This window comes from Anabrus simplex, chromosome 10, assembly GCF_040414725.1.
Source record: "Anabrus simplex isolate iqAnaSimp1 chromosome 10, ASM4041472v1, whole genome shotgun sequence".
In the NCBI taxonomy this organism is placed as follows: domain Eukaryota; kingdom Metazoa; phylum Arthropoda; class Insecta; order Orthoptera; family Tettigoniidae; genus Anabrus; species Anabrus simplex.
The window spans coordinates 7918851-7934607 of NC_090274.1; the positions used below are offsets into that span (position 1 = coordinate 7918851).

The following is a 15757-nucleotide window of genomic DNA, read 5'->3' on the forward strand; positions in this document are numbered from 1 at the left end:
GAATTACTAGCGAAATCTACCGGCAATGTCATGGAATAATAGTAGAGGCTGCAGCTAACAGCAACACGGGAGGTGGCGCAGCCTTGTGGTCAACTGCAATACTATCGTTAGTATCGTTGTCTTTCTCTGGTTGTAGCCGGTAAAGTTACCGAAGATCTTTTACTATAGAGCAAGACAGGACAGTGATGTGATTTCTAGCTCCTTGGCCAAAGAGGATTTATATAGGATACGTCCTGGTCACCGTCCTAGTACAGTAATAAAATTAGAAGATGCTGCCATCTGTTGATGTGAAGTGGCGACAATTTCTGAAGGCTTTCTATGATGCCAATTTATTTACGGATGATAATGACAAAATGTTTCATTCCAAGGGACTCAGGTGGTGGTAGTGATTATTGTTTCAAGAGGAAGTAGCACTAAGCAACCATCTTCTGTTAACACTAATCAGAGAGGAAAAAATGATTACGGATCCGACACTTCCAGAAATGAAGGTATCGGCCAAAGAAAGATAAGGGCTACGAAGGACGTGAAAATGAGACTCCCTAGGAATCGCAAACCTAATAGCGTCGGGGTCGGAAAAGAGCGAGAGTTGACCAAGGGAGGTCGAACAGGATAGATGAAAGTGAGGAGCCTGGCACAAATAAGTGGAAGCAATGCTAGGACTCAGCTAAGGGCCCCGTGGTCACCAACCCACGCTCCTAAGTTGAGCCCCTTGGGGCCCTTTTAGTCGCCTCTTACGACCGACAGGGGATACTGTAGGTGTTCTACCGTCTCCATTCACAGAGGATCCAATCAATCAATCAATCAATCACTGATCTACATTTAGGGCAATAGCCCAGATGGCAGATTCCCCATTACTTATTTACCTGGCCGTTTCTTAAATAATTTCAAAGAATTTGGAAATTTATCGAACATTTCCTTTGGTAAATTATTTCAATCCCTAGTTCCTTTTCCTATTAACTAATATTCTCCCCAATTTGTCCTCTTGAAATCCAACTTTATCTTCATATTGTGATCTTTCCTACTTTTAAAAACGCTACTCAAACGTACTCGCCTACTAATTTTATTCCACTCCATCTCTCCAATGGCAGTTCAGAACACACCGCGTAGTCGAGCAGCTCGTCTTCTTTCTCCCAAGTCTTCCCAGCACAAACTTTGCAACATTTTTGTAACGCGACTCTTTTGTCGGAAATCACCCAGAAAAAATCGAGCTGCTTTTCTTTGAATTTTTCGAGTTCTTGAATTAAGTAATCCTAGTGAAAGTCCCATTACGTTGGAAATATACTTACTTTCTTAGTAATATTTATAAATGCACTTACTTCAGTCACATCACTTTTTTCAGTCACCTTTGCGGGAAACTGCAAAGTTTCAGTTTTCTCAAGTATTTGACCATCTCCACCTGAGGAAAGGTGAAATAATTTGTCGGTGTATGACTGCTGCCAATCAGACATTTTACTTTCTGAGCATCTTATTTCTTATTGCCAAATGTATTAAAAATAATGCAATTACAGTATTAGAGAGATAACTCAAACAAGATTTTCTGCTATGGTCCTTGGTGCTTCGCTCCAGCCTCGAAAGTCTAAGAAGCCAGATAGAAACTTCGATCAGTGGAGCGTTATCTGGGAACGTGCCCATAACGCTGGATAGCAATTCCTACCCGCTGCCTCAGGAATCTCGTTTAAGAAGGGTCTCTAATAATTGCAGATAATTGTTTGCCAATATCTGAAACAAGAATTTTAGCCTCTTGACAGCCTTCGTTTCGACTGCGAATCGCACGAAGATGTACTTGTCCGTCACTGCTCTGTATTTCGTCCTTTTATTGCGCACGGGCAATTCCGCAGGAGAACCAGCAGATTTGGAAGTGTGAGACAAATGAGATGGTGCATCCCACAAGGTAGATCTGCCTTGTTTCATGGGACAAAAGTCAAACCATCAGCGTGATTTTCATCTGTACGGCTAATACCACTCTGTTCCAGGATAGAAGGAACATCGATAGATGTAAAAGCTCTTTTGATGACGTCATTAATTGAACAGTGTCTTGAAAATCGACCAGCACTCTTAGGGCAACTTAAATCATGAACGCCATAAACGTAGACTTCTCCTCCACATATGCACTTATGTGACTGGCATATTTTGCAACCGAGACATAAGCCGGACTGCAATTTAAATGACACGTTATCCGTAAGTATACCCGCATTGGCCGATGGAAGAGTCTTAAGTCACGAGCCTGCTTTCTTTTCCTGAAGAGCAAGATGTCGTGCTCTATCAATATCTAATGGACATTACAGAATCAAAGAGCCAAGAATTCGACGGGTGTTTATCATATCCCAACTTCTTTGTGAATCCAGGGATGATGGAGTGTTCAAGTTATTGGTCATGACATCCCAGTGATATTTTGCATGCGTCATGTGACATATTTCGACATTATCACCGTCCGGAGTCTGCTTTCATAGCGAGGTGATGTAAGTACGATATAATAATAATAATGATGATAATTATGATAATAATAATAAGAAGAAGAAGAAGAAGAAGAAGAAGTCAATTCAAAGTAGCCTTTGACATCGTCGGACCATGACGTAATGGAAAGTTGCCCACAGGCTGGCCAACTGACCTCACGCCAATAACGGAGCATTGCACCGCACTGCAATCTTTGTTGGACTAACAAGGGGAGAAGAGCATTTCGTTAAGGCAACTTCTAACTTCTAAACGGTGTAAACAAAATTTAAATATAAATGCTTCTACATTTCTAAAGAATTTTCATCAACTTATTTTTTTAAAAAAGGTCTGATTTGATAGAATCTGTTGATATTCTTCCGAGAATGAAACGTGTCATTTTTTGCTTAATAGTGTGGATGTTTTCAAGTATGCTAACAGTGTTTTAGGTGTAATGTTTATAGTGTTCTACAGACTGAAAAAGTTAGGTTAACGGAGTCCTTCTTAGCATATTTTCTTCTGTTAGTAATGTACGCCATCTTCTTCCTTCTTATCATTAATGCTTCCCGTTTCACGAAATTATATTAACTAATCTATGAACTGCCCCACGACTTCGAACTCTGTAACACCTGCGAATTTCCCCCGAAATAATCATTTACCAGAACGTGCGGGTTATATACGGACATGCGAATCGTAAATAAACACCCAATGTGGAAAATAATAATTAGAGCCATTGTTATTTTTCACTTACTCTCACGTCACTTTGCACATAGCTGTTGCTCTCACTGAAACACAAAAAAAAAAAAAAAAAAAAAAAAAAAAAAAAAAAAAAAAAAAAAAAAAAAAACTGAGTTGCGAGAAGTCAGAACCGGTAGTGCCCGCAGACCCCACCCCGGTCTCTTCCGCTCAACTGTCAGTGTAATCACGTCCGGTTCCAAGATAATTAGATGACTCAGTAATGCCACAACACTATGTACTGCGGGAGGCTTCCCAGTTTTCCGCTTGAGGAATCTGGTAAACATAAAATATAACTTTACCTGCATAAGAAATATTGTAGACGAAGGCCGGGTAGCTTGGGTACGCTGGTCTGCCTTTGGTCCAGATCTTGTCTATCAGGTTCTCCTTAACTTCCACCAAAGTCATGTTGACACTAGCTGACAAAAAGTACACACAATGAAATTTACAGCACAAAGAAAAAGCAATTGACAAGATTCAATGAATGCTACTACAAATTATAATCATACATTTTTAAATTTGAATAATAACTTTTTAAGAGGGTTTCACACACTAAGACATTTTTATTTTTGCTTTTCAGATTTATCTGATTAAGCACAACTTTCTTCGTCTCTTTACCTACTTCTTACAAACATTTCCGCTAGTTTCTCCAAGATATATTAGCGAAGAAATGTATACTTGGACTCATGAGAGTTGCAGTGACATTTGAGTGGCGAAAGCAGTAACTACACGATGCGCTGCGTTGCCATAGTTACCTCCGCCTGAGATGTATCATAGTTTATTATACGCTGAGTGTTTGATAAAACACATTGGCCATGGCCGGACTTTACTAAGGCCGTGACATTGGAGATCCGACAACGCCGCTTGGAGTCAAGCATATGACTTCTGAGTTCGTAATTTGTAAAGAAGTCTAACGTGGTGTATCATTATATTTTGTGTTGAGCGCGAATTTACTTGATGGCATTGTTTAAAATTCGAAGTATATTGAAGATATTTTATGTGTTATAGTTTAAAAAATTAACCTACACGCTATTTGGCATCCTGGAACGGCATTAATTTACGGCAAAGGTGAGCTTTCTCATGTTGCAGTATATGACAATAACAACAAAAGCTAGGCTTAATTTCAGATGCCAAGGCATTGCTGTGTTCCTTCGTGCTCCAGCAACTATGATTCTAATAGACAGTTGTGTGGTGCCAATTATAATGTATCTGTTTAACAAGTTTTTGAAGCTGAGAAGAAGATAAGAGTGCAGTGTTTCCTAGGATTAAGGTCTGCAAAATATAAAGAAATATATTTAAGCAAGGACATGTTTGAATTAGATTCCGATTCATTGAACATAACTGACGAAACGTATATATGCAGTGAATTTTCCAGCGTGCCAGTGAAAGTAAATGAAATAGAAGTAGACTTTGATAACATGTTTCCTGTCATTTACATTTTAGGTTATGCAGCTTTTAAGTTAGCCAGTAAACTTAGTTGCAGGTACTGTATCTCGAACATATCAAATGAAACAGTGGAAAATTGCATGTTTAATAGCTTAAACAGAGGTGCGTTATCGGTCCCATCAGAATTGCTCTTAAATGTGTGTACAAGTATATATAAGATCATGCAGATTTTAATCTCTGAGGAATATGAAGTAGCATTCTTTCAGAGTAAGAATCAGAAATGTGAATTGATTCAGCTTGCTAGGCAAAGTGTAAGTGATTCAAGGGAGTGCTGCTCATATTGTGAAAAACCTCTAAATTAACTTATCTGCCTATCTTTGCCCTATTTTGCAAAAAATTTGATCAACAACTTCACGAAACATGTTGATGATACTGATGCCATGGTTAAGAGTTCTGGCAAGAAAAGGAAACTGATGACCCTGGAGTAATTTGATTCCCAATGTTAGAAATGTATTTTGATGGACATTGGATTGTATTGTTTTTTCTAGTTGTAACCATGTGTTTGTTTATTCTCATCTTTACCTTGGCGTATTTATTTCAATTTTCACCTTGTTTTATATGTATCCAATGAAAACTGCTCTTCCAGCAACGTTTTATTTGAGAAAACATCATTGAAGGTTAACTTCCCATATGTTACAAGTAAGACTCCAAGGAGTAACAGTACAGTGTTGCCAAGTTTCAGTGTCACGGCCTTTAGTGTAGTCTGGCCATGCATTGGCCCAAAGGAATTCGATAAACTTTGACCGGGTCATAAGGCAGATATGTTATAGTACAGAATAGAACACTAGGTACCCCACATTGGCATTTGTATTATTTTACGCCGATTGTTAATGGTCCACTTCAAGAATAAAACACGGAAAATTGTTCAACTAGCCAGTGATTAACTAACAACAAAAATAGTATTCGGTAACGAAACACGTAAAGCAATAAAAATAACACAGTACCACTCTGAATTATATCACACACGCGACTAAGAACAAGCCAATCTACGTGCGGATAACATCCATTAAATGTTTTCCTTGTTCCGGTATATGTCATCGTTACTTCTTGATTTCCAGAGTTCTGTAGTTCTTAGCGGGCCGAGTATTTTCCGTATATATATTTTTTCTTTCCAGTACTTCTAATGTATTCACTTGTAATTAAGTACTAGACATTCACCTGCTTACAGGCATTTCGCTTTGAGCGCTGTGTTGTAGTGTTTTATTTTGAGGATTTTAGATGAACATTTTTTGCTGTAGATATTTCTAGTTATACCGTATACTCTTTCCATCTTGTGTATCCTTCCTTCTACAGCGGATTTTTTCCAAACCATTTTCATGAATTGTTTGGCCCAGGTATTTGAATTTCTTTGCCTTCTTTATTCGACCAATTCCTGTTACTAGAAATTGTGGAGCGTTCTTTTTATATTTGTAATAAATTTGTTTTTTCTACAGAAATGCTTAAATCTGTTTTGTTGGCTATTTCTTCCAAGAGTGACTTGTATTGCTGCATTTTTCAGGTTTTCCGAAAGTATGGCAAAATCATCTGCAAATGCTAGGCGGTTTTATTTCCATTCTTCTTCCTATTATTCTTATTAGCCAGTCCTGTGGTATAGAAGTAGCATACCTGTTTCTCATTCCAAGGGTTCGTTTTCCGGCCAGTTCAAGTATTTTAATTCTGGACTAAGGAGTAGAACAGTGTTCGCTTCTCACAAAAACGCACAGAATAACGTATTGCACGTATTGCCATGGTTACAATGGCGTCGGAAAATTTGATGACACTCATTCCAAATAGACTAAAAACATATCCATGTTAATAAGAGAGTTTGTGAATTACTGTCGTTTCAAGTCAGAACGCTCGCTACAAAGCTTGATTGATGCCCAGACGTAAACAAAATGAAACTCAAGGCCTCATGCTTTCGCCAATTGAGATAAGACTCAACAAGGCCTGCACGACTGAAGGAAAGAAACACATTCATTTAGAAGGCGGAGTATGCAGATGACAGCACATGTCAACGGTTACTATGGATACTGCGAGACTAATATTGACAATAAGGAAAATACCTCATCAATCACTTTCGATTTATTCTTCGGTTCTGAGGAAAATAAGCATTGTCTAAAAATAGGTTTCAAACCGTAGATTAAGGACAAGCTGTGCCAGATTGTTAACAAAACAAAATATAATTCCAGAATTGGGAGATTTCCGAAATAACCTGGTGAGGATTGATCAAGTGCCGGGGAAACCTTTCTGGACTGTAGTAAAGAATCTTGGAAATAAATTGTTTGTCCAACCCTTGGCCCGGTCCTCTTCGGGGTCGGGTATGAGGTGAGATGAATCTGTCGTGGCGGGTTTTTATGACCGGATGCCCTTCCTGACGTGAACCTCATCAGAGGAGTTAATGCGATAAAATGAACGACGTGATATATGATATTAGGAAGGGAGGGGGTGAAACCTGGTGCCGGCACATAGCCTACTCCTGTCGAATAGCACAAAGGCTTAACATCCCCATCCGACGGACGAATCACCATCAACAGCGTCACATGCCCCCACTCCACACGAGCACTGCGGAGAGATTTGGAATTTAATCCAGGACTTTGGCACGGAGTCTAATGATTAGAAATAGTTGTATACCACCACATCTCGCAGGCCTACCCTGCCGGCCAACATTGTGATGGTGAACATTTTTCGACCAACGGGACTCAACCGGCTAACCTCGGTGTCCTACGGTATCCCCTGCCTGTTGTAAGAGGCGAATAAAAATGGGGCTCAGGGACTCTGAACTTGGGAGCGTGCTTGGCGATCACTGGGTCCTACTCTTGTTCTTTCTCGACTCCGACGTTATTAGAGCATTTGAGGGCTAGGAAGTTTTTCATTTTGACGCCCTTCACGACCTTTGTCTTTTTTTGACCGATACCTTCGTTTTTCAAAATGTCGGACCCCTTCCATTTTTTCTCTATGATTAGTGTTAATAGAGGATGCTTGCCTTATTGTACTACCTCTTAAAACGATAATCCACTGTAAATATACTTTTAAAATCTAGCACATTCAATTTTTTTTGCTATTTGTTTTACGTCGCACCGACACAGATAGGTCTTATGGTGACGATGGGATAGGAAAGGCTTAGGAATATGAAGGAAGCGGCCGTGGCCTTAATTAAGATACAGCCCCAGCATTTGCCTGGTGTGAAAATGGGAAACCACAGAAAACCATCTTCAGGGCTGTCGACAGTGGGGTTCGAACCCACTATCTCCCGAATACTGGATACTGGCCGCCCTTAAGCGACTGCAGCTATCGAGCTCGGTGCATTCAATAATAAGAAACAGGCCTAAGTAATATTATTATTTATTATTACACGGTATTTTGAATTTATTTTATTCCCCGCTCAACTCTGGACAGAATGAAATAAATGTCACATTTGATGGGTGATCAGAAAGGACACTGCCCTTGAGGGGGTAGAGGTGGGATCCCTGGCTGAGTCCGAGGGAAAAACCGACCCTGGAGGGTAAACAGATTAAGAAGAAGAAGAACAAGAAGAAGATCAGAAATAATTTCAATAGCAAATTAAATACATTTTAAAGTTTTCACATAGGAACGATCTTCTATTTTCACGCAACATTGTCTTGTAACGGGTAAAGGAGCGCATATTTAAAATACGTCAAGTCATTGGAGTTCAATTGAGGCTCATCTTGATGTCGTTTCCTACGCACTTGTCTCTTTCTATACAGCTTTCCCCCACCGAACTCACATAAATATATACTTCCAAGAAACGTAATTGTAAGAAATTGACGACAACAATTAGGAAATGTGAAAAATCCGTCTTGGAGACGACTGTAAGCAGGTATGCGAAAGTGAAATAAAAAAGATTAAAATATGACAAGAATACGAACATTTACGGAAAATATGACCGTAATATGAAAAATTACCGACAAATGACAAACAACGTTAAAAAAAAAACCAAAATATGACTTTATATGACCCGTGAAAATTGCATAATTTTAGTTATCGTAGATAAAATCATGCTTAAGTTGAATTTTCCCTGGAAAAAATATAAAGAAATAATATGCCGTGTCATAAACATCCGTGCCGTAGTTATGAGAGTGAGATATCTTCTGATAGGACGATAGCAGTAATTGTACCTATGTATAATTAAAGAAACAGAAGGGGTTACAACAACTATGGAGGTATTTCATTCATTGATCAGTATACCGCAAAGTGTTGATTGACCCCACACGGCGTGTAAGGTTACTTTTTTCTCTTTCTATTCACTGGATCTTGTCTAGCCTGAGGCTACCAGAGCAAGTGCCCTTTAAACCTCTATATCTTAAAGACAACAAAATAAAGTCTTTCAGTCCGGTAAATTACACAGAGAAATGCAAGAGAACCTTGAAGTCTGCTCGGAAACCTGTTTCCTACGTTACGGTTATTTCTGAATCTGCTGCAGTTCTGTTTGTGACAAGACGGGATTGTTGATTTTGGATGACCCACTTTCTAAAATGAAGAGTTGTGTTTTTTTATCCACCATCCATCAAGATACAAGACAGATGACTAAATAACGTTGAAAGGAATGTCAAAAGTGATGGAATGTTTTCTGTGTGTTTGACGCCATGTGATGGCCTTTCAAGGACGCCAGAAGGAGTGTTGCAATCGTTGAGGTTTTAAATAATTCTTCACGGTGGTTGATAGGTTTATTAGTACGGGCAATTAAAGGCACTGACAAACGGCCCACAGTGAGTCACAGGTGTTAGACAAGGCTATAATATTTCACCTTTGTTCTTCATAGTTTACAGGGACGCGGCCAGGGAGGGTGTTACTGGGGGTTACACACCCCCCTGTGGAATTTTTACAAAAAGAAAATTAGCATAAACTAACAATAAACTAAATAAACATTCAGAGACATAACTGAAGATCCAATAGGTCTGTTCAATCTATCTTCTAAGAAGTCTCGAAAGTTTGATTGTAGGTCGTAAACTGAACTGAGTTGTAAAACTGTTTACCTTAATCGTATTGTTCTTGTTCTGTATTTGAATGTAAGATTTTGTAGTGTACTGCAGTCCGAATATCAACATAATTCACTTATATCAGTGTCCTAGCACACGCGCATCACACACGCACACGCACCTTCGTTATGTTCTAACAACAACCCCACTCCCTTGGGTGTTGCACGAGACCAGCAAGCCCCCTATCGAGAAACACCCTCAAATGGCCCAGTTAGATTGCACCATTCTGCGGAGATGACTTCATGCCTGCTTTCCCTCCTCTCGCGACGGCAATTTCTTCTCCTGCCGCTAGGACATCCCATACCGGACCACCCAACATTTTGCATCAGAGAAAAGATGATGATGATGATGATGATGATGATGCTTGTTGTTTTAAGGGGCCTAACATCGAAGGTCATCGGCCCCTACATCAGAGAAAAACACGAGGGCAAATTTTCAAATCAAGTCAGGTAAGAATATCTGCAGTTATTTCTTTCTTAATCTGTTTACCCTCCAGGTTTGGTGTTTCCATCGGACTCAGTGAAAGGGCAGTGTCCTGGAACGTGAGACTTTTGATCAGGGGATACAACTGGAAAGGAAGACCAGTACCTCGCCCAGGCGGCCACGTCTGCTACGCTGAACAGAGGACTTGTGGGGGACGGGAAGATTGGAAAGGATAGACAAGGAAGGGGCCATGGTCTGAAGTTAGGTACCATCCCGGCATTTGCCTGGAGGAGAAGCGGGAAACCACGGAAAACCACTTCGAGGATGGCACAGGTGGGAATCAACCCCCCCCCCCCGCCCCGTCCTCTATTCGGTTCACCTCCAGAGGCTGAGTGGACCCCGTTCCAGTGCTCGTACCACTTTTCAAATTTCGTCGCAGAGGCGGGAATCGAACCCTGCCCTCTAGAGATGGTAGCTAATCACACTAACCACTACACCACAGAGACGGACTACCTGTAGTTAAACTGTGTAACTAGGCTCTTATTTCCTATTTTTTAAAATATCGGTTATATTTCAGTTTCAATGGAAATGTAGTTCATTACTTAACGATAATGGAGTTCCTCGTTATTTTCTGTAAGCTCCTCATAAAAACGTGACACTGAAAATTTTTGTGCAACACCTAGCTTCAGATACCACTGGATGATATTAGGCTTAAAGATTATTATTATTATTATTATTATTATTATTATTATTATTATTATTATTATTATTATTATTATTATTTAATAAATTAGAGATGCCGTGGTATAATGTACCTAGTTGCTCCTCTAGGGTCTGCCAGCCGAAGTTGGACATCAGCTTGGGGTCCGCGCCCACTCTTGCTCCATATCCCAGTCCCTCGCTGAGCCACTCAGCTACAGTGGTGTGGACGAGTTCCCACTGACAGTCCAGCTGCTGGTCCGCCTGCAGGAAGTACCGTCCATCTGTCCAGACGCCGGCTCTGGTGGCTGTCACGACGGCCAGCCCGTTACTGCCGGCGAACCCCGTCAGGAAGTAACAGCGTCGATCCCGCTCCGGCACAGACTCGCTCTGAAACAGGAGGCCATGATCACTATTGAAATCACTGCCTTCGCGATATGCAGAAAGCGCGCCAAGGCGGTCTAAGTTGTACTTGTGCATATAATACTCTATGAACCCAGGCCGAACGCACAATGTTTGTACTCTGCGCTACGCCCGCAAGCAGCCTGCACGTGTTCGACCTGGCAAGCATCGGTCGCCAGCTGTTAACATGGTGAGACAGTTATCATTGCAACACCGTAGTTCCGTATGTAAAAATTATTTTAATTACGAGTCGGCTCGACGGGTACGCGATGCATTTGTTCAGCAATTTCCTGGTGAAGTGCCACCTTCACGAGCACAGATACACGTAATTGTAAAAAAAAAAAAAAAAAAAAAGATTTAACAGAGGAAAAGCTAGCTGACACTGGTGCGAATCTTGAACAGTCGCCGAATAAATCACTCACATAATTAGCACAACAAGTAGGGGTTTCGGTTTCTTCTGTACACAGAGCTACAAAGCTGTTACACATCAAACAGTACAGGTATACACGGGCCCATTGTTTGAAATCTGCTGATCCAGCCACAAGAGTGAAATGCTGTGAGTGGTATCTTGCATCACTGAATGATCGTTTATTCGACCCACAGCCTGTGTTCTCGTCGGGCGAGGCCTGGTTTCATCTTAATGGTCGTGTGAACAGTCTCGCTATTGGTGTGCAGAAAATCCTAATGGTGTTTATAAGTCCCTCATTATGATAGGAAGACTGCTGTGCTGTTAGTGCGAGACGACAGTAAATGCAGAGAGGTACCAAGATGACAGTTTGACGGCGTTCTTCCACCAGTGTACGGAAGAACACTCAGTCCCTGCTCATACAACATAAGATCTCCTCCTTACAATCTCGGAAGTGTTTGCAAAGAGAGTAATCAGTGCTGGTGTATTTCCCCTTCGTTCTTCAGATCTAACAGGGTGCAATTTTTACTTGTGGGGTGAACTAAAACAAAAAGTGTATCGAACAAATCCTCACACATTGGAGGATCTTAAAGAAGATATTACAAATGAAATCAGAAACATTATAGTGGCAGAAGTCACTCGTGTCAGCCAGAATGTGGTTACCAGATACAATGCCTGTACAACCCAGGCAGGACGACACTCCAGCATCTTTTATAAGGTAAGATTTCATATATATTGTATGGAAGCTTAAAGCAGACCAGCCGCGCGCGACATAAGTTTAACTGAGGTAGCTGCCGTAGCGCACAGTACTGACACCGTTCATTCGGTCTGAGTTTATTTATTTATTATTATTATTATTATTATTATTATTATTATTATTATTATTATTATTATTTGCTTTACGTCGCACCGATACAGATATGTCTTATGGCGACGATGGGATAGGGAAGGCCTAAGAATTGGAAGGAAGCGGCCGTGGCCTTAATTAAGGTACAGCCCCGGCATCTGCCTGGTGTGAAAATGGGAAACCACGGAAAGCCATCTTCAGGCTGCCGACAGTAGGGATCGAACCCACTACCTCCCGATTACTGGATACTGGCCGCACTTAAGCGACTGCAGCTATCGAGCTCGGTGGTCTGAGTTTACATGAGAGAACCAGTAGTAGCTGAGAACATTCTTTACACAATTGTGGCTGTTGAAAGACAGGCCTTTGTTTTTAAGTATACTGCATGCCTGTTCTCTGAACTTATCATATCAGGATTTACGTAAACACGTAATGAGTAGGCCTATGTGACATGCGTTGTAATTTGCCCTCTGTTTTAGTTATTACTCTCGTAATTTCGTTTACCAGAGTAGAAGTTAATACGAGCGACAGAATCTGCAACATTTAACTTGCTCGCCACGGAAATAGCGATGATGATGATGCTTATTGTTTAAAGATGCCCAGCATCTAGGCCATCGGCCCCTAAGTGTACTAAATGAGACGAAATGTATTAATTTAAAAATCCAAAACTCATCCACTGACCAGAATTCAAAACGTGATGATGAAGAATGAATGGATGAATATGAATTTAATATAATCAGCGGATCCGACCCGCAATGCCCCACCTTCGCAGAAACTACCTTAAAACTGGCCAAGGGACTCCTTCCACAGCACAAGCTTGAATCGATAATGCTTGCTGTCTAAAGGGATCCAAAATCCAGGTCATCCGCCCCTCATAATGGTACTTATCGCTAGGAAAGTAGAATCATGGTATTTGTCATGTTGCGGTGCTAATCAAAAGTAGTGTAGAATCGCGGCATTCCACTCATTATGATATTACTCACAGGCAATGTAATGCGCACTTGTAACACAAACCTATGGTGTTCCTCACATAGTGGGTTCTAATCACAGCGACTCGTTACTATCCCACCGAGCTCGATAGCTGCAGTCGCTTAACTGCGGCCAGTGTCCAGTATTCGGGAGATAGTGGGTTCGAACCCCACTGTCGGCAGCCCTGAAGATGGTTTTCCGTGGTTTCCCATTTTCACACCAGGTAAATGTTGGGGCTGTACCTTAATTAACCCGGTCTCGAAAGCCCAGAATATCGGCTGAGAGGATGCGTCGTGCTGACCACACGACCCTCGTAATATGCAGGCCTTCGGGCTGAGCAGCAGTCGCTGGGCAGGCTACCTTAATTAAGGGCACGGCCACTTCCTTCCCACTCCTAGCCCCTTCCTGTCCCATCGTCACCATAAGACCTATCTGTGTCAGTGCGAAGTAAAGCAACTTGCAAAAGAAAAAAGAAAAAAAGACGTTACTATCCCGTGGTGTTCCTCACATAGTGGGTATTAATCACGAGTATTCTAAAACCCATACTGATTCACCCTCTGCTGCTATTAATCACAAACCTATTGTGTACCAACAGTAACATAGTGGTACTACTCGCAAGTAAAGGCGATGCATGGTGTTCCTCGCGTGGTGGTACCAATTACAAGTAGTCTCACGGTTCTAATTCAGTCATCCCTTGGTCGCCCCTTTTAGTCACCTCTTGCAATAGGCAGGGGATACCGTGGGTGTATTCTTTGTCTGTGTCCCCTACATACAGGGGGTACGCAAACAGCGAATGAGAGGTGTGGTAATGATTACTAACGGATATTCTTCTTTGACCAACTTCAGTACGTACACAAATTCTACCCTAATTTTTTTAATGAAGTAGTTAATAACGTAAAAACTGAGTTCTAACTTAAAAGCATCAGAGCTAACAATGACACACACTTTCTTCCTCTTGAGTTGTCCTGTAATGCGTATTTATACGTCTTAGTTTCGGAAATGAGTATTAAATGTGTTAATGCCGTTAAATAATTTGTTTACTTAACCCCGTTATCACCACAAAACAAAGCCGGCTAAATGGCTTACTGCTGACCAGTGGGTATTCTTGTACTGACACTCACTGAACGAACTTAATTATTCGTGGAAGTCGATCGGAACCTTGCAACACCGCGCCTCAGAATAGCTGTTGGTTGTCCGACAAGAAGTGGCGCGCATGCCCGGTAAGCACGGCTACTGCGCACGCGCTAATCTCAAGTCTCAAGGCCTGACAATAAACATCGGTTCCGTCCGCGGTGATTCTTGTGAACTTCGGTGAAGTTTCGAACTGGTAGTGCTTTAGTTACACATTTACTGTAAGTACTGCCTAATGAACAGTTTAATAATGAACACGCATCTCTCTCAGAGAGCTCGACTAATGTTTGTAGCTTATTTTAGTATCTGTTACTCATGTCGTACCTACAAGCTGCCGCCATTTCTCGTGAGACGCAGATAGTACAGGGCGGTCATCGGCCGGTGGAGTGACCGCTTAAAATACCACGTATGTGGAATGAAAAATGGTATTAATTACTTTTGAAATGGTGTGTGAAATGTTGTTGTTAGCTATAGTGATAGCGGCGATTTCGGTGATTGGAGGAGTGGAGAATAATCCTGGACCTCCAAATTGGGAAGAGATTGAAGGAAAAAGAAAAAGATGTGATAAAGGAGATGAGCCAAGTCGACATGACAAGGGATCAGAATAGGGATATCCTGAAAGTTGAAGCGGTAGTGATTAGAGTAGGCCTAGAAAAATGCCACGATGACATCACAGCAGCCGCTTCGACTTCGGGTAATTATTGAGGGGCCATGATTAACATGAACACAGGCAGGTGAAATGAGGAACAACTATTAATGCAAACATTCCTATATAATAACCATATTCACAAACAAACAAACAAACAAACAAACAAACAAACAAACAAACAAACAAACAAACAAAACAATAATAGAGCTTGTTTCTCAAATACATTTTTGAACGAATTTTATGTACGGAGTTTTCAGTAACATTCACAATTAAACAGACAAATAGAACTTCATTCTTAAATAAATATTCTGAAGGAATGTTTTATATACAAAGCTTATAAAAAAATATCACAAGTAAAAAAAAAATAGAACTTGCTTCATAAATAAATTTTGTGAATAAATGCCCTAGTACTGTACCAGGTATATGCATAAGTTTTTGCCGGGTTTTGCAGTAAAAACACGTAATTTTCAACGGAAATTAATTTTTTTAATTCAAAATTTTGGCCATCGGCTTCCACACACTTCGTCCATCTTTCAGACAAGTTATGAATACCATGCCAGAAAGACTGCTTGTCTTTTGCGGCAAACAATTAATCGAGCCATTACCAAACTTCCTCGAGATTGCTGAAGTGTTGCTCTGCGAGCGCG

The 15757-nt window shown here is 40.9% G+C and overlaps 1 protein-coding gene across 1 annotated transcript in view; it reads right to left on the reverse strand.

Moving 5' to 3' along the window:
* The window catches only part of LOC136882428 (xaa-Pro aminopeptidase 1), a 277746-nt gene that overhangs the window by 45694 nt on the left and 216295 nt on the right, over window positions 1-15757 (reverse strand). Inside the window, exons 3-4 of the mRNA XM_067155073.2 lie at window positions 10826-11099; window positions 3468-3584 (exon numbers count right to left, since the gene is read on the reverse strand). Coding sequence (XP_067011174.2) covers window positions 3468-3584; window positions 10826-11099 — 391 coding nt within the window. The remainder of the gene's footprint in view (window positions 1-3467; window positions 3585-10825; window positions 11100-15757) is intronic.